The sequence below is a fragment of the Macaca nemestrina genome, chromosome 19 (genome assembly GCF_043159975.1).
Source record: "Macaca nemestrina isolate mMacNem1 chromosome 19, mMacNem.hap1, whole genome shotgun sequence".
Classification (NCBI taxonomy): domain Eukaryota; kingdom Metazoa; phylum Chordata; class Mammalia; order Primates; family Cercopithecidae; genus Macaca; species Macaca nemestrina.
Window position 1 is genome coordinate 10464451 of NC_092143.1, and position 19265 is coordinate 10483715.

Here is a 19265-nt window from a genome sequence, read left to right on the forward strand (position 1 = left end):
CAAAAAGAATTCTTGAGGTTGCTAGATCTGCATACCCATGGACTAATGGCAAATCTGTTCCCAAAAGAAGATTCCCAATAACTAAATCTGCCTTGATTTAATGTCTTGATGCTCTTCCATATTTTTCACGTGAATATCCCTTTTTATTGCTAAACCACAGTGGCCTTGGCTGCAGAATGAGGGTCACAGGTTTTTATTAGAATTGAAACAGAGACCACCATAGTTATATAGTTTGAGGAGATAATTATAGATGTCTGGGCAAAACAGGACCAACAGAATTTCAAGACCCAGTGTATAAAAATGTTTTGCTGAACCAAATGTGTAACTGCAAACCTACATCTCAGAATTAAATTCTAGATTTGATGAATAAGATACTCAGTAAGACATCATCCAAATAATCTTTAATTTAGTGTCCAGCTCCCAACAGACAATCTTATCTTCTTTATCAATAGAACATTGCTGATGTTGGACTGTCATCACACACATAAGAGTTCTGGGAAATGGAAGCATTTGCTGAATTATGTGTCCTATATGACAGCAATAATGGGAAAAGCAAGTCACCACACACCATCATTTGCCATCGCATCGAACGGACACTGAGTGTACTTTAATTATAGCGTGCAACATGAGCTTATGCTTCCCAGTTTAAGGTGTTGCCTTTTAGTGTTTGTGGAATCAGGGTTTGAACTGCATTTTCAGCACCAGCATGGGTGACAAACAGTCTCTCTGACTTTGAGATTTACAATGATAAAAACATAGTAAAGTCCATTTTACCTGCATTTCTTTAAGGTTAATGATCCATGACCAAGAAAATGGAAAATCTGATGAATCGCTCATTAACTTTTCAAAAACACAGTGTGAAAATCTTATATAAAAACAAAAATTATCTTGTGGAAATAGATTTTTTTTCTCCCTATGGAATAACTACATTGACATATTTGATAAGGGCTTAGGAATAGCTTATGAATTAATGAATTTTTTTGGATGGAATAAAATTAGTCCAACATGAAGTGATGATGGATAGCCATTTTCACTTAATCTTATGCAATTTTTAAAGAAATTAATCGCAATTTTACTTGCATAGTAAACTAGAAGTGCATAACATTTAATATTAAATTGATAAAATAAAGTGTGCTCTTTTGATACTGTAATATAAGAATAATTTGTTTATATATAAAAAACTCCATACAAAACCATGATGCTTTGTCTAGGGCAAAGCTAACAATTAGATATAAGTCCATATTTCATGTCTAATTATGGGATTCTTACTTTAGAATATAATTATGCCCACATACATTTATCATTTCTATATCAAAAATTAACCTGTAATCTGTTATGATGGCAATGATATTAACAAAAAGGGTGGAAAGATTTTATTATTTTGTTTTTTTTTTGAGATAGAATCTTGCTGTGTCGCCCAGGCTGGAGTGCAGTGGCACAATGACAATTCATTGCGGCCTCTGCCTGGGTTTAAGTGATCCTCCCACCACTCAGCTTCCCGAGTAGCTGAGACTACAGGCGCGTGCTGCCACACTTGGCTAATTTTTTGTATTTTTTGGTAGAGATGGGGTTTATCCAGGTTGGTTCGAAACTCGTGGGCGGAAGTGATCAACACGCCTCTGCCTCCCAAAGCGCTGGGATTACAGACATGAGCCACCACGCCCAGCCAAGGGCAGAAAATCCTTAAATATCAATTGGTGAACATTTAATATTTTAAATATAAATTTAGAAACATGAATGCACTAAAATTTTATGCTTTTTGAAAAAGTAAATGATAGTCATTGAAAATTATAAGAATCTTAAAGAAAAATTGAGTATAGGTGTTTTTTTTCGAGATGGAGTCTTGCTCTGTCGCCCAGGCTGGAGTGCAGTGGCCGGATCTCAGCTCACTGCAAGCTCCGCCTCCCGGGTTTACGCCATTCTCCTGCCTCAGCCTCCCGAGTAGCTGGGACTACAGGCGCCCGCCACCTCACCCGGCTAGTTTTTGTATTTTTTTAGTAGAGACGGGGTTTCATTGTGTTCGCCAGGATGGTCTCGATCTCCTGACCTCGTGATCCGCCCGTCTCGGCCTCCCAAAGTGCTGGGACCACAGGCTTGAGCCACCGCGCCTGGCCTGTATTTTTAAAATAACTCTACAGATAAATCAAGTGCTTAAATATAAAACCAGAGTGTTGATTTGGATGGGTTTGATTATAAATAAAAATACAAATACAAAGTGATTTAAAAAAACAAAGAGATAGCTTGAATTGTGTCTAGAAAATCCAGAGGTCATGTAGAACTCACAATTGGTTGATCTGGCCACTCAAGAATGCCATCAGCGCCTGGATCATACTAGAACCATGCTGTCCAATGCACGTAGTGTATAAAACACAAATGTAACGCTACATTTACTAATAGATACATCAAAAATGCAAAAAGAGGTAGAATTAATTTTGATATTTTGGATATATTGTGTTAAAAGATGTTAGTTCAACATGTAAGCAATATAAAAATTATGAGATGCATTTTTTTCATGCTAAATCTTCGAATCTGGTGTGTCTCTCTCTTATAGTATATCTCAATTTGGACTAATCACATCTCAAGTGTTCAACAGCCACATGTGGCAATGGTTATTGTATTGGATGCACAGTGCTAGTGTTGGCTTCACTGTAGCGCGGTCACTCTTGTGGAAGGAGGTTGGCCACAGCCACAGTAGGAGCTGTCTGCTCTCTCAGTTAAGCCTGGTGGGTGAGAAGTACTTTTGAACAAAAGGCTGAGATGCAAGTCTCTTTCATTGCCCGGGTCATGTCTATCCCTGATTCAATGGGCTTTGATCAAGCAAACCAAATATACCAATTAAGCTCACTAGTGCGGCCACACCTGGAATTGAGGTGCTGTCAATTTCTTCCAAAGTTCATGGGTTACAGGGCACACACATGCTGGCTACTGAAATGAGAATCTGGAACCCACAGAGAGGGAAAAGGATTATGGGTCACACTTCAGAGAGGATAGTAGGAGTGAATAGCAAGCTTGTGTTTTAAATCCCATGTGACCTATTTTGATATATTTTTAAAATAAGAATTTTCTTGTAAGTTTTTTATTTTTTACTTTTATTTTTTGAGACAGAGTCTCACTCTGTCACCCAGGCTGGAGTGCAATGGCACAATCTCAGCTCACTGCAACCTCAGCCTCCTGGGTTCAAGCGATTCTCCTGCCTCAGCCTCCCAAAGTGCTGGGATTACAGGTGTGAGCCACCACACCTGTCTTGCAAGAGTTTAATGAAACAACTTGTTCTATTGTCTTGTGGAGCTAACTTCTAAGACAGTTTCTTCAGGAAGATGCATGAAGCTTTAGAAAATCTTAGAACACATATTCCAGGTAGTTCTGGATATAAAAAACTCTGGTCACTGACAGAAAAAAAAGGAACTTACTTTTCAAGACATCCACTCCTCCTGTAGTCTCTATAGCTAATCTTTCTATAATCTTTCCACTTTTTTCACAGTATTTTATTAACCATGGGCTGTAATAGAACTGCTATATTTTTCATTCTTATTAGTTGCCCTAAGCTAATTCTGTATTTCAAATGTGAATTATGAATTGCCCAATTCCAGAAATAATTTTTTGTTTAATGAAATATCTCTTTTGCTAGAAAATAAAATTTTACTTGTTTATAACCATAACAGAGTTTTCTTTCAAAAGGTAAATATGAAGCCGAGTACTCATCTGGATGAAAAGATCAGTTTTACCTTGATACATTTTTATTTGACAGGGAAAAGGTCACAATTTTAGAAATTTAACTTCCAAATGATTTCATTTGCATAAATTGGTAAATGATTTCAATATCTGAAAATGTTAATTAAAATAACCAATATTCTATAACCCTCATAACACCATTTTAAATCTACTTTGAAACCTAGCTTTTCCATCTGTAGTTGAGACAATTACTCCTAGAATATAAAAATTTCCATGCAGATACGGTCTTTTCATAAGCTTTACCCACTATAGTTTCATTTTCTTGGCATATTCATATGTTTGGGTGATAAGTCATGTCATAAATCATGATATCACTAACATTTATTTCCGATTACAGATAATGTATTTACAATTAACACTAATGATAAAACTAGAGCTGGTTTATTCCAAGTCATGTACAGTTTTGCGTGTAGAATTATCCATGAACAGGTGCTGAGTGACGCCATACATAACCAAGGGTGCATTTTCTTCAAGCAATCTAGGAATGTCATGGGAGAAAACATCAGTCAGGCTTACCAACTAGACACTCTTCACTCTTCCTTTGGCAAAAGCTTATTATTTTTATAGCACTATAGAAAAAATCCTTTATTTAAGAGTGCAGATGAAGTCTAGAAAAAACTGTCTTCTGACAGTTTCCTCTGAAAAATTTAAAGGGAGACAAACAGATGATCAGTTGAATTTTGGAATCTATTTTCAGAGTGTTTTCTCTTGGTAGCTGAAATTGTTTGTGGGCATTGCAAAGACACAGTGTACACCATAATATTTCTGACAAATGGCCGTCTGTCATCCAGTGAACAGAGAAATCAGTGGAGATCTACAGGCTAAATTAAGAAATCCCATAGCTACTACACATGGCTCTACCGTAGAGAGGCCATAAATATCTACATTTTGGTGTCCATTGAAAAACAGAACAGAAACAGAGCTTTCTTCGTCCTGCACACCTTCAGACACACATAACATGATCACATGATTTTCACTTAAAATCTCAGCTCAGTTTTGTAACTTGTCAATACCAAGGTCTCAATTGAATAATGAATATACTCGCATACATACCAGAAGACATTGTTTAATATTATATTCCATATAGAAAGACTGTGTCCCTGAAAGCCTTATATTCTATATTACTGAAACATAACCTTCAATGTTTCAATGTTTCTTTTTGTTCGTTTGCTTTCTGAGATGGAGTCTTGGTCTGTCACCCAGGCTGGAGTGTGGTGGCACAATCTTTGCTCACTACAACCTCCGCCTCTGTGTTCAAGTGATTCTCCTGCCTCAGCCTCCTGAGTAGCTGGGACTACAGGCGCACATCACCATGCATGGCTAATTTTCATATTTTCAGTAGAGACAGGGTTTCACCATGTTGGCCAGGCTGGTCTTGAACTCCTGACCTCAAGTGATCTGCCCACCTCAACCTCCCAAAGTGCTGCGATTACAGGCGTGAGCCACTGCGCTTAGCCAGTGTTTCAAATCGGAAAATATATGGCTATTTGGGGCAGGTAAATCCTGGGCATCAGATTTACTGAGGGAGACAATGCTGGAAAGAGCCTTTTCAACAGCACAAAAATGAGGTCACAATAAGAAGCACCAAAAATAAGAAGAAAACCCCGAAATTATCTTGATGACAGTGAGTAATGCTTTTATTCTTTTGTATTTTAGAATTGTTTTTTAAACATTTTCAGAAGTTTTTGTTTTCTCAAATGTGAAGGTAGGACCATATTTTCATGCTCTATTTATATAACTATAGTTATTTGTACAATTCTAAAAATCTTTTTCCAGTAATAACAGAATAGTATACTGTGATTGAATTTATTTTTTCATAAAACCGTGAAAACATGAAAAATATGGCAAATATTTATTCACAGTATAGAAAAGGATAATTCCAGTTTTGAAGGGCACGAGAGGTGTTGCAGTATCAATAGTATCTTTTGCCAAGAAAACCAATTAAAAGCCCCCTGCATATGAAGTCAAACGGACTATGATACAGTGGCAGATTAAGAACACACAAATACACATGTGCACACACACATACACACAGGGTAGGGAGAACTCTATTGTTATGGCTAAATTATCTTTTAAGCACTCATTTTTTAATTTTTTCCTTACAAATCAAAAGAGTAGTAACTTGGGATACATATTCTATTTACAATTTCTATTACAAGGCAACATAATTACAAGAATTTAATAAATAGCAAGCATAACAACACTGACATTTCTTGCCAGAAACATATTATCGTTTTGTGTGTGTGTGTAGTCTGTGTTCCATAAAGCTGTGTAGGACACTGTGCTCAGTAGGTACTTGGGGAAGTGGAGATAGTCTCTGCTTTGATAATCCAGTGAGCGTGCAGGGACATATCTAGAGTAGGGTAATATTAATCCACTATTATCTGGACCTCTGAGTACGTTTAGCCACATCACAAGTAGGGATTGCGAAAAAGGCATTGAGTGAAAGCAATGGTATAAAATGAGGGTAAAAATGGGAAAGTACATGACCATTTGGGACAGTTAAGTCCTGGGCAACAGATTTATTGAGGGAGACAGTGCTGGAAAAAGCCCTTTCAACATCATGAAGATGAGGTCAGAATATGAAGCACCATAAATATCAAGAAAAATCTAGAAATTATCTTGATGGCAATAAGCATCTAATGCTTTTTTTGTATTTTGTATATTAAAATTGTTTTTTAAATTGCAAACGATAACCTGATTTTTTAAGATTCAAATAGAGCAGAAGTGAGCCAGTAAAATTCTAACCACTCTGCTCCTTCCATCCCCATTCCACTTACTAGGGGGCTGGAGTTTGAAGTTCCATGTCTAAAAGCAAACAACGCAAACATACTAACAACGGCAGTACTATGCTGTATATTCAGAAGTCAGCAGTCACAATCCTTTTAAGGCTATCTCTTCAGATACTGAGCTTCATATTAAATAAAAATGGTTTTAAAAGCTGAGTTTTGAGTTTTAGGTATTAAAGATTTTCTTCCTACTATGGAATATGAAGATTTAGTGGTCTGAACCACTCCCTCACACACACTTTCCTTCCTTTCATCCTCAGAATAAGTACATTTTAAAAGCAGTATTTAGTGTTTGCATTAGTATCACCAATCCAATTTTTATTTATAAGCCAGCCGTGTAGTTTACAGTGGTTTCATGTCTGTTTTTTCTCAAACATCTGAGTTAACTTCTGAGTGAATTGTTTATTGCCTTGTTTGTAAGCCTGCTTGTGTGCATGGTTTTATTCTGCTTTCTGCACTGCCTCGGTCTCTTCCAGGTTCCTTTTTATGCAATTTATTTGCTACGGCCTCTGTTTTTTATTTCATACTTTCCTCAAATATCTGGTGACCCCTAAGTGGCTAACTCTCATGCATCTCAACCCACCTCGGCATCTGCTTCTCAGAGGACCTGAGTTAAGCCATAGGTCTTCCTTTATTTCAGGAAAGAATTCTATAAACATCTTGTATTCATTCTCTATTTCAGGAAAACCTATATGTTTAATTCCTTTGACTTGTGCACAAACCCATATATTTTCCCTCTGACAGAATTTGTTACTTTATTAATGCCTATTATTTTCTGAAGTTACTATAGTCTCTTTTCAGCTACAATTACTGGATTTCTAAGTGCTTATAAAAATTATTTGTGTGAAGCATTTATCATTATTTTCAATTTACTTTGATGAGCACTTTGTCTGCTTTATATCCTTTCCATTGTCTTACCTGTTCTTAGATTCCTTGCAACTCTTTCAACCTGTTAAATCGGAGTGCCGATTTTCATGATTTCCTAGATGTACAGAGAATTATTTTTGAAATTTTGTTTCTTCTTCATTTTTCCCTTTGTTTTCTCTTTTAAAATATTTTTTATCATCTGCAAACAGGTATCATGTTGAATCCTTTCTGCTTTTTTTGGTCAGTGAAAGGGACGGTCCTATCTAGACCTAATACTTGTTCTGAAGTGTAGGGGTTGATGAGACAGAAGAGGTGGGAGATTGGGTAGAAGGTCATTTTGAATTAAACATTTCATCTCAGAATTCTCTGGCCAAACTGGGTAGTCCTTTGTGATGGTCCGTTAATGTGTATTGACAAAACCGAGTCAACTGTTGGGGTAAAAAAAAAAACACTAAAGATGGCTGTCATTTTTGCAGGCCTGGATAAAAGAGGTTGGTGGTGAGGTCAGGAATACTGTTACAGAGTTACAAGTGGAAGCGACAAAGTGCTTTGCTAAGCACTTTATGTATAAAGCCAAAGGATATTTTTAGCATAAATAGGACTTGAGAATATCATACCCCTGATATAATTCATCCAAATTTTATTTCTATCAAACTTTAAGAATTTATTTAAAGAAAATCTCCATTAATGCAGTAAGACATTTTTCTAAATATTAATGAAAATAATTATCTTAAGGAAAATGTGTTTACAAAAAAATTGATATGTAAGTGATGGAATGTTGAGGCTTAAGTAGTTTTACTTTTCTATCCTGTCTTTTTAAAGAACTATGATAATTAAAGTAGAAGTGAAGGAAACTGATGTCACGTCCAATATAGATTTCACATGCTTACATTTCTTTAGAATATATTGATACCTCTTGATGAATACTGAATTTTATCAAATATTTTTCTGTATCTGTACAGATCATCTCATAATTTTAGCTTCCATTTCCTAATATAAAACCATTTATTGATATTTTATTGTTAAAGTAGCCTTACCTTCTGGACTATATACAATTAGGTTATGATGATGTCTTTAGTATTAATGTTTGTGAGATTAGTTGATTTTATCCTATTTTTGTATCATCCTCATCTAACCTACATGGTTGAGTGCTTAACTTATTTTCCATCCCTATTTTCTTCTAAATATGTGTATTGAAGCCTATAAAATTTTCTCTACCAACTTAGCCACATCTCATAAATTTTGATGTAGTGTTTTATCTTGTAGTTCCCATATTTAATAAGTTCCCTTATTGTGTTCTTTTATTAAAGATCTTAAAGATATGTTCCTAAATTTAAAAAGTATAGGCTTTTTGACTTTTAATTATTGGTTTCTATTTGTATTGCATTATGATCTGAAAACATGAGCCCATGTTCTATAGGCTCTTGATTGTTTTATACATGTTAAGATGTGTTTGTGGCATCTTATATTGTCAAATTTTGTTAATGTTCCGAGAATGTTTAAAAACAATGTGTATTCTGATTTTTGTTTTTGCTTAAGCTTGTTTTATGCTGTTTAATTTTCTATTTCCTTAGAAACTTTTCATGCAGTCTTTTATAAAATGTACCCTTTTAAAGTCTCATAATTGTCATGTTTCCAATTTTTTTGGTTGAATCATATGAAATGGTTGTTATTTAACAGTACTGACCTACGATTATGGCAATTTCAATTGGTTCCACCTAATAATTCTGTCCATTTTTAGGTGTGTGTACAATCTTAAAATATACTCAAGGGAATATTTTATCAAGAGTTCAGATATATTGCATCTTGAATTTTTTTTTATAATGATAAAATGTAATGACCTTTTCCCAAAACTTTGTTTTGCCTTGCCTTCAGTTTACTTTCAACATTCCTGTATCGTCAATTTAGATGTTTTCTGTTAGAAACAGCACAAAGCTGGGCTTTTAAAACTCAAAGGTTTTATTCCTTCTCTTTTATAACAGACAAATGTCATCGTTTGTTTTCTTTGAGTCTACATATTTATATTTTCTCTTATTTCATAAGTGTCCGTTATAATATTTACTTTTTCTATATTTTCTCTACTTCTAATTACAATTTTTAAATTTCCCCTTTTCTATTTGCTTGTTTAGATGTATTTATAATCTTTTAGTAGTTTAATGTGCCCGCTTGACCAAAAAGTAAAATCAAATGTAAAATATAAAAGTATCCATACTTTTATTACCTTCCATTTCTTGTTACTGCTATCAACTATTTTAATTCTACCTTTTTTTAAAACATCTAAAACTTATTTATTACTATTACTGTTATTAATGTATATTAGGTTTGGTCATGTTTAACAGTATCTATTTCTTCTACTCCAATCCTGAGTTCAAATTTATTTTCCATTAAGTACATCATTTATTTTCTTTAGGGAATTTTTGTTTGGTACACTCACCATTTTCCAATGAATCAATTTAGTCTTTATTCTTACATATTTCAGTGATAGAGTTTTCAGTTATTTTTGAAGATGGTTTTCATTATTTTCTGGCTTATTGCATCTGGCCTCATTTCTTGAATGGTTATGAAATTCTTGGCCAACTAGAGATATCATTTCATCACTTCCCGTTCTATCTCATTGCTATTGAGATATCTGATGTCAATCTGGTTTGCTGTTCTCTTTTGTAGGTTATCTGTCTTCTCTGATTTTAAAACTTCCTTTTGCATTTAGAATTGGGCAATTTTACTATCGTGTTTCAAAGTATGAATTGCATTTTTTTCATGCTGGAACTTAATGTACTTCAATTTGACAAGTCATACCATTTGTCTAGTCTGTAGAATTACCAGTTATTATATATTTACCTCATCCCCATTTGCTGTATCATCTCCTTTAGGAATGATTAAATCTGTATTCAATATTCATATTCTATTCTGTATGTTTAAAAATATTTTTTATTTTCCATCTCTGTAATCTGTGTTGCATGCTGAATGATTTCCTCCTTTCCTACAACTCGTTCATTCTCTCTGCACTTGTGACTAAGTTACCACTTTCACAATTCAGTTTTTAACATTAAATTCACTGTGGTAAGAACACCTAACATTAGATCTACCCTCTTAACACATTTAAAAAAAATTTTTATTTCCATAGGTTATCGGGGAACTAGTATTTGGTCACATGAGTAAGTTATTTAGTGGTGATCTGTGAGATTTTGGTGCACCCATCACCTGAGCAGTATACACTGAACCCAATTTGTAGTCCTTTATCCCTCACCCCCTTCCCGCCCTTTCCCCCTGAGTCACCAAAGTCCACCAAAGTGCCATTCTTATGCCTTTGCATCCTCATACCTTAGCTCCCACTTATGAGTAAGAACATATGTTTGGTTTTCCATTCCTGAGTTACTTCACTTAGAATAAATCTCCAATCTCATCTGGGTTGCTGCAAATGCCATTAATTTATTCCTTTTTATGGCTGAGTAGTATTACATTTTGCGTGTGTGCGTGTGTATATTACAGTTTATTTATCCACTCCACTCATTGATTGATGGGCATTTGTGTTGGTTCCACATTTAATTGTAAATTGTGCTGCTATAAACATGCATGTGCAAGTATCATTTCTTGTATAATGACTTCTTTTCCTCTGCATAGGTACCCAGTAGTGGGATTGCTGGATCAAATGGTAGTTCTACTTTTAGTTATTTAAGGAGTCTCCAGACTGTTTTCCATAGTGGTTGTATTAGTTTACATTCCCACCAGCAGTCTTAACACATTTTTAGGTGTACAATGCAGCACTGTTAACTAAGGACAGATCTGTAAAATGTGTGCATCTTGCATAACTGAAACTTTATACCTGTTGAACAGCAACTCCTCATTTCTCCCTCTCGCAGACCCTGACAAGCACATTCTGTTCTCTGCTTCTGTGAATTTGACTATTTCATATACTCCACATAAATTGAATTATGTAATATTTGTCCTTCTGTGAATGGCATATTTTACTTAGCATAACGTCCTCAAGGCTCATCCATGAGGTAGCATATGGCAGGATTTCTATCTTTTTTGAGGTTGAATATCCAATTGTATGTTTATACCACATTTTCTTTCTTCATTAATTTATCAATGAACGTTTGTTTCCCTAGCTTGGCTATTGTGAATACCACTGCAATGAACATGAAAGTGCTAATATCGCTTCAAGATCCTACTTTCACTTTTTTTTTTTTTTATAAATACACATAGGTGGAGTTGTGGATTTTACATAGTTCTAGTTTTAATTGTTTTGGGAATCTTCATACTATTTTCCATGGCAGCTATACCATTTTGCATTCCCATCAGTTCTGTACAAGAGTTCCAATTTCTCCACATCACCACCAATACTTTGTTTTTTGACTTTTAGATAATTAGCCATCCTAACAAGTGTGAAAGGATATCTCATTGTGATTTTGATTTGCATTTCCCTGCTGATTAGTGACGCTGAGTATCTTTTCATGTACTTATTAGCTATTTGTATGTCTTTGGAGAAACGTCTGTTCAAGTCCTTTGCTGTTTTAAAAATTAAGTTATTAGTGTGGGGGGTTTTTTCTGCTATTGAGTTGTAGGAGTTCCTTATATATTTTAGCAATTAATCCCCTATCAGATATGTGGTTTGCAAATATTTTCTTCCATTCCATAGGTTGACTGCTTCCTCCGTTTATTGTTTTCTTTACTGTGCAGTTGATTTTTAGTTTGATAAAATCCCACGTACCCACTTTTGCTTTTGTTGTCTGTGCTTCTGGTGTCAGATCCATGAAACCATTGCCAGAACCACTGCCTGAAGCTTATCCCTGTAGTTTTATGGTTGGTTTCAGGCCTTAAGCTTTGTCTTTAAACCATTTTGAGTTGGTTTTTGTGCATGGTGTAAGATAGGGGTCCGATTTCATTCTTTTGCATATGGATATCCAGTTTTCCCAGCGAGAGACTATCCTTTTCCCACTGTGTATTTTTGGCACTCTTGCTGAAGATCAGTTGGCTTTATAATGTTGCGATTTGTTTCTGGGCTCTCTATTATGTTCTATTAGTCTATTTGGCTATCTTTATGTTTTATTGTTTTAGGCATATTGCTTTAATTATTGGAGCTTTGTAATATACTTTGAAATCAGTGAGTGTGATCCTTCTAGCTCCGTTCTTTCTCAAGATTGTTGAGGCTATTTGAGGTCTCTTGTTGTGACACATGAATTTGTGAATTGTTTCTATTCCTATGAAAAATACCTTGGGATTTTGTTGGGGATTGCATTGTCTCTATGGATCCTTTAGAGTAGTACATACAGCTTAACAATATTAACTCAGTTCGTGAATACAAGATGTCTTTCCACTTATTTGTATCTATTTTAATTTCCTTCCTCAATATTTAATTTTTTGGAGATGGGGTCTCATTCTGTCACCCAGACTCGATTGCAATGGCACAATCATAGCTCACTGTAGTCTGGAACTCTGGGGCTCAAGTGATCCTCCCACCTCAGCCTCCCGAGTATCTGGGACTACAGGTGTTCCCCTAAAAAATTTTTTAACTGAGGTCTCAGTGTGTTGCCTAGAATATTCTATATTTGTGTATCAGTCTTTCATCTCCTTAAATTTATTCCTAAGTGTTCCTTTATCTTTGTCATCATTTTGATATATTTATTTATAACATTCATCAAAGTCTGAAATTATCCCATGTTATTTTAATTTTTTTGGTATCTACTTTCATGTAGGTAAATACCTAGTTTCTTTTCTTCATCTCTGTCTCCAACTATCTAGAAATAGCACATAAAGCAATTCAATGCACAGGTGGTAAATGGATAAACAAATTAATCTGCTGTAGTTAGCTACATACTTTAAAAAATAAGATGGTAATGTACATAGAGATGGTGACCACGATGATTCTGTGCTCTGTAAATGAGATACATCCCCAGGATCTGACACAGCCCCATAAATTTTGATTGAAAAAAAATCAATTCCACTCCTAGAAATGTTACTGTGAACAAAGATTATATACACATGTGCTTACTGCAACATTGTTTATAGTAGTAAAAAGCAAAGGATAAAGGTACAGCATGCTAAACAGAGCAATGGTTAAATAAGAGTTTTCAGTAGAATATTATGCAGCCCTTAACTGCCACTTTGTTTCAATTCTACCAGAGCACAAAAACATAGCAAGTGCATATGTAGTATGATCTTAATTTTACAAATACAATACATATGAATTTTATCTTGACCTATACTTTTATCTGTGTATCTATACTCATTTAAAAATGTTAATATATGGCAGTGATGATTTTTACCTTTTTATTCACATATTTCTTCACATCTTGAAGAAACTGGCTATTCCTCAACTAGGCTATATTTATTTTGAAATTTATAAATTTGACTTAATTTCACTTAAATTTAATGTATTTATACCTTGGAATTCCATCAGCTTTTCAGAAATCATACTGCCTTAAAGTTACTTTTCAATGGAAGGTACAGAAATTATTTCCCTTAAAGCTTGTCTAAGAAGACATTTACACTTTTGTTATGGAAGTCACATGAACTAACAGAACAGGGAGGCTCCATATGTAAGCATTAATGCCTAAAGAAAAGGAAATACATAGAGTGGAAAGTGTAAGAAATAGAAGGGATTTGCAACAGAAAAAGTGATTCTGAAATCTCCAAAATAAGACACTTCTAAAGTTGAAATGAGGGAGGAACACATTCGAATGTGCTATAAAGCTTAGTTAAAAAGCTTGAAAAGCAATAATGAAACGTAATGGCAACTCTCACGAGTTAAACCCATTAATTTACACATACGGTACACTTTAAATTGTTCCACAAAAAGAGCAAGGCTGTTATATGGGATTTTTAAAAGCAGTGCCCAAACTGTATACAAGTCATCTTTGGACACCATGGACTTTACACAAATTGCTTAGATAGCTTCCATCTGGGTTGTCTCATTTAAAGCACATTTGAGAAGAGCTGTTGCCTGCTTTTCAGAAGAAAAATTCTTGTAAACCTTGATTATACTTCAAAGAGAATGTCCCTGGGCAGAAGGGTAGAGATTATACACGTTTCATTTCTCTCTGCTTAAACTCTTGCCTCAAGGTAGTTATGTAACTTTCCCATCCGAGTGACAATCTAGCTAGAAAATCAAGACTGCCTGCATTGATAATCCCATTCTTTGTTGTTTGGCAAGTTATTTTCTTTCTGTGCCTCGGTTTTCTTATTTGTAAAATGGGGACAATAAGAGCCCTTACCTTGGAGAGTTGTTGGGAAGATTAAATATCATGAAACTGTCAAGAGCTCAGTAAATATGAGCCAAGCTGAGAATGACACCACCTCTCTCCATTTATAAAAACTCCACTTGTTAACGATCTACCCTTTCAGGGGTTTGTGTGGTTTACATGAAATCATATTTGGGTATCACCTGGCATAATATCTTGTTCATAGAAGATTGCTCAACAAAATACCCTTCTTCCTATAAATATTTTCAAACATTATGCCTCCTCTCTTGCTATTCAGACCATGCAATCTGTTTGAAATCAGGTAAGTGGTTCACTCCCACCCATTTACTGATTGGAAAAGTTACATGAACATTGAATGGCTGTTAAATTCTGAGCAGGGGTGAGATCTCCGGCTTCCTGACTCTTAGTGTCTCATTGCTTTCAGAAGGATCAATTCAAGTGCTGAGATCCAGGAAATAAGTGGATTAGGAAATTTGCTATTGGGATTTTTCATTTTACATACATCAATTTATTTGACATGCCTCTAAAGAAGCTGGGACATTAATGTAGAGACAGCCTCAGACAGTAAAACTGATTATGCTCTACACAATTTGCTTTTTTGTTGTTTTTGCACAAAATGTGGGATTTTGTAAATGTAAGAACAATGCTAAATTATACTATCAAAAGTTTTGACAATTTAAAAAATATTTTAAAAAGAAATTTATAAATGGTAAATCATTCTCAAAGAAAAGTTTCAACTCGTCAGGATGGTGTTTATTAGAGTTACAGATACAAGCACAGGGTGTTTCTTAGAGAACATCTTTGAGCACATACAGAATCCTAAACTGGAAATGATAGAGCCATAGACAATGGATATTCTTCAAATATACACGAGAGGAAACTTTCCATGTGGATTTGGAAGAATGAACTTTCCTGATGAATAAAAAAATAAGTACAGATTTTGTCCTAGAGTGGTAATTGTCAGTAAGATTGTTCTAAAATCATTTTACATATACGAAGATATTGATAATGCTTATCATTAAACATATATGTAAAAGAAATACTATGTCACCGAGTTTGATATCAAACTTCTTGTATTATGAACAGTAAGACAAAAATAACACAAAAGTTCTAAACTCCCAACCAAACTAATATAATATAGTAATGGCAATCAAAAATTTCTAATAGCACTCCCAAACTATATTCTTCCTAAATACAGGCATTGAACACACAACACACACACACACACGCTTCAAATCTTAGCATAAATTTCTCTTATATAAACAACCATGTTCCTGAGTTTCAAAATATTGGGTGGTTCGAAGCTTGAAGCAACAAATTTTCAATTAGCATCTATTAATTGCTGGAGAGCTGACAGGTGCTAGACCTTTCAAAGAGGTTCTTCACACCTGCCCACCACTGTGCTAGATGTGAAGGACATATTCAGGCTTAGATCAACATCAACTCTGCAGTTTATTCTCTGGCAAGTATAATTTTAAGGATGTTAATTTCCTGATGTTTCTCATCTTTTATTATCTTTCAATCATTATCAAGTCTCTGCCGTATTCTGCTTGGCAGGCAGAGGAAAATAAAGGAAAACTTTTTCAAAATACATGTATTGAACCTATAATTAGGGATGGGGAACATTTAGTTGAAGGGCCATAGACAGAGATGAGATTAAGAAAAAAAGAAAGAGATCAAGGAGAAAAAAGGCAATTGAACATTTTTCCCTCTAGGTTCTTCTTTGTAGTTTATAATTTGTGAAGCTTAGCCTAATACATACATTTTTGAGGGAAGTAATATGAGAAGCCATATATGGTCAACCAGATGCTCCTCTGTGTATATGTATGTGTTTGTATATACATACACATGACAAAGACAGTTGAGCATCTGTGTGTTAAAAATCTGTATTAACACTCGTATTAATCCGGTTGTATTGACATTTCCCTGAACTATTATGTACTGTTTACTCCCTTCTGAATAAAATCAAATATATATATAAATGTAGAATTTGACATGCCTTTAATATCTATTCCCCACAAAATTTGATTAATATAGAACTCAATGTTACCTCTTAAAAAACTCAGTAGGGGAAGCCTGGAGAAAAATACAGAGACTGAATAGACATTTTAGTTTCCACCAAATTTGAATTAAAAAGAGTGAAGCAATTCATATTTTAATAAAACCATTGGGTGGATTATACTCATCCAGTGTAACATCTGGAAACTCTTAATCTTTTATCTTTTAGTAATTACTTGTACATATCTGGTAAAAAGTGATTAAATGGCTGATTTGGTGTATTCGCACTGTGAATCCTCTTTGGATTTTAATTTGGGTGATGCAGAAGAATTCGATTAGTAATGTAAATCTTGTTGCTCGCCTCTAGTCCAGCCAGTAGAATGCACCGTAAGAGAATCAGTGTAGTACTAACTGGCTTGAGAAAGCTAGTCCACATTAGGAAAGAGGCTGGGGCCTCATGGAGGAAGAAAGGTCTCTGAAAGGCTTCCGGGCAGTTAGGGTAAGCTATTTAGTAAGAACTGATTTGGGGCGGGAGGGTAAGTAGTAGGGTGGGTGTGGATGAGTATGTTTGGGTGTGGGCATCTCCTCTGCACTGGGCTGAGCTGAATACAGTCCTTCCATGAGTTCTGCAACCCTTGGGTTGGAAAAGAGGCTCTAGTTTGCTTTAGGCTACCTGGACCGAGCCATATAAGGCATGGGAGAAGTGGTTTATCTGTTTAAGGTGCTATTCTTGTTCACACTCACTGACGAGAAGAAAAAACTTTAATGAAGACTTAAGTTTTTAATACAAGGAAAAAAATTCAGTCTTGAGAGTTAAAGCTTAGGTTTAGTTTTTCTAAAACCTTAAAAACTAGAAACCATTTACTAAAGCTAGATTTTTTTCTTCTTTTGAGATAGACTTTCTTGCTCTGTCACCCAGGCTGGAGTGCAGTGGTGCAATCATGGCTCACTGCAACACCCACCTCCTGAGTTCAAACTACTCTTGTGCCTCAGCCTCCTGAGTAGCTGGAATTATAGGTGTAAGCCACCATGCCTGGTTAATTGTTTTTGGTATTTTTAGTAGAGATGGGGTTTTGCCATGTTGGCCAGGCTGGTCTTGAACTCCTGGCCTCAAGTGATCTGCCTGCCTCAGCCTCCCAAAATGTGGGAATTACAGGAGTGAGCCACGACGCCTGGCCTAAAGCTAGATTTTTATAGTCCTTAGAACCAAACAAAATTTCCCCAAGCACAGTAAGAACTCTAATAGTATTTCCAAGTCAACACTGGAATAAATAGGAGTAGGATAGCTTATCTGCCTCTGCCAGAAAAAAGGAACTTCATAGTGAGAGTTTGGTTTACAGCAGACTCAAACAACACAGTATGGACTGCACGGGTCCATTTATATGTGGATTTTCTTCCATCTCTGCCACTCCTGAGAAAGTAAGACCAGCCTCTCTTCCTCCTCCTCCTCAACCTACCTTAATTTAGTGATCCACCTCCACTTAATGAACAATATATATTATCCTCTTTATGATTTTCTTAACATTCTCTTTTCTCTAGGTTACTTTATTGTAAGAATACAGTATGTAATATGTGTAAATCAAAATGTGCATTGATTAATTTTATTATCAGAGAAGTTTCTGGTCAACAGCAGACTGTTAAGTTTGGGAGTGTCAAAAGTTGTACATTGATTTTTAAATAATTTCGACTTTTTAAAATTAGATTCAGTGGGTACATGTGCAAGGTTGTTAGCTGGGTATATTGCATGATGCTGAGGTTATGGTTACGACTGATCTCGTCACCCAGGTGGTGAACATAGTACCCAATAGTTAATTTCCAACCCTTGCCCTCCTCCTTCAGTGTCTACTATGGCCGTACTTATGTCCATGTGTAACCAATGTTTAGCTCCCACTTATGAGAACATGCAGTATTTGGTTTTCTGTTCAATTGCTTAGGCTAATGGCCTCTGGCTGTATCCATGTTGCTACAAAGGACCTGACTTCACTCTTTATGGCTGTGTAGTATTCCATGGTGTATATGTACCACAATTTCTTTATCCAATCCACTGATGGGCACCTAGGTTGATTTCATGTCTTTGCTATGGTATACACTGGTTTTAGCTGTGCAGGGGTGGGGTAGGCACCTCAACCCCCATGTTGTTCAAGGGTCAACTGTACTTTTAATTATTGAATGTTGACATCTTATGTTGATCTCATTTAATGAGATCATGAGAGGTAATACTATTTAAGAGATCAAGGAATAAGCTTAGAAAGGTTGAGTAAATTGCCCCAAAATCACATCAGTCAGTAGTGGTAGTTAATATTCAAACTCAGGTCTATTCGACTCCAAAACTCACTATTTTAATCTCTATGGGTAACATCTTCAAGATAATTGAGCCCCAAAATTTGTTTGATAAAATCTTTCATAAAATTACTGCCTCACGATCCAATGGAATAAGCAGGTTTATAAACAAACGCATTCATATAAAGTTAGACACAAATGTCTCTGGGAGCATGGAAAAGGAGGTGATTAAGAATGCAGGATGTGAGGAACATTTCAGTGGGAATATTTCATGGAATTTTTATGATGTCTGCTTTAGGGAATAACCGATTTATTTATCTCTAAAAACTGACATCCAGGGAGACATTTCCTGCCTTTGACTTACCTTTCTTAAGGTATGGGCATGCAATAAATGTTT

General features: G+C 35.3%; 1 protein-coding gene across 2 annotated transcripts in view; it reads right to left on the bottom strand.

Moving 5' to 3' along the window:
- The window catches only part of LOC105476952 (docking protein 6), a 445591-nt gene that overhangs the window by 61243 nt on the left and 365083 nt on the right, over window positions 1–19265 (bottom strand). The window contains exon 8 of one of the 2 annotated variants that reach the window (XM_011733257.3): window positions 3232–4210. The exons of the other annotated variant lie outside the window; for it this stretch is intronic. Within the exon in view, the coding sequence (XP_011731559.1) occupies window positions 4047–4210 (164 nt within the window). The 3' untranslated portion in view covers window positions 3232–4046. Of the gene's footprint in view, window positions 1–3231; window positions 4211–19265 lie in introns of those variants that run through there. 2 annotated transcript variants of the gene reach the window in all.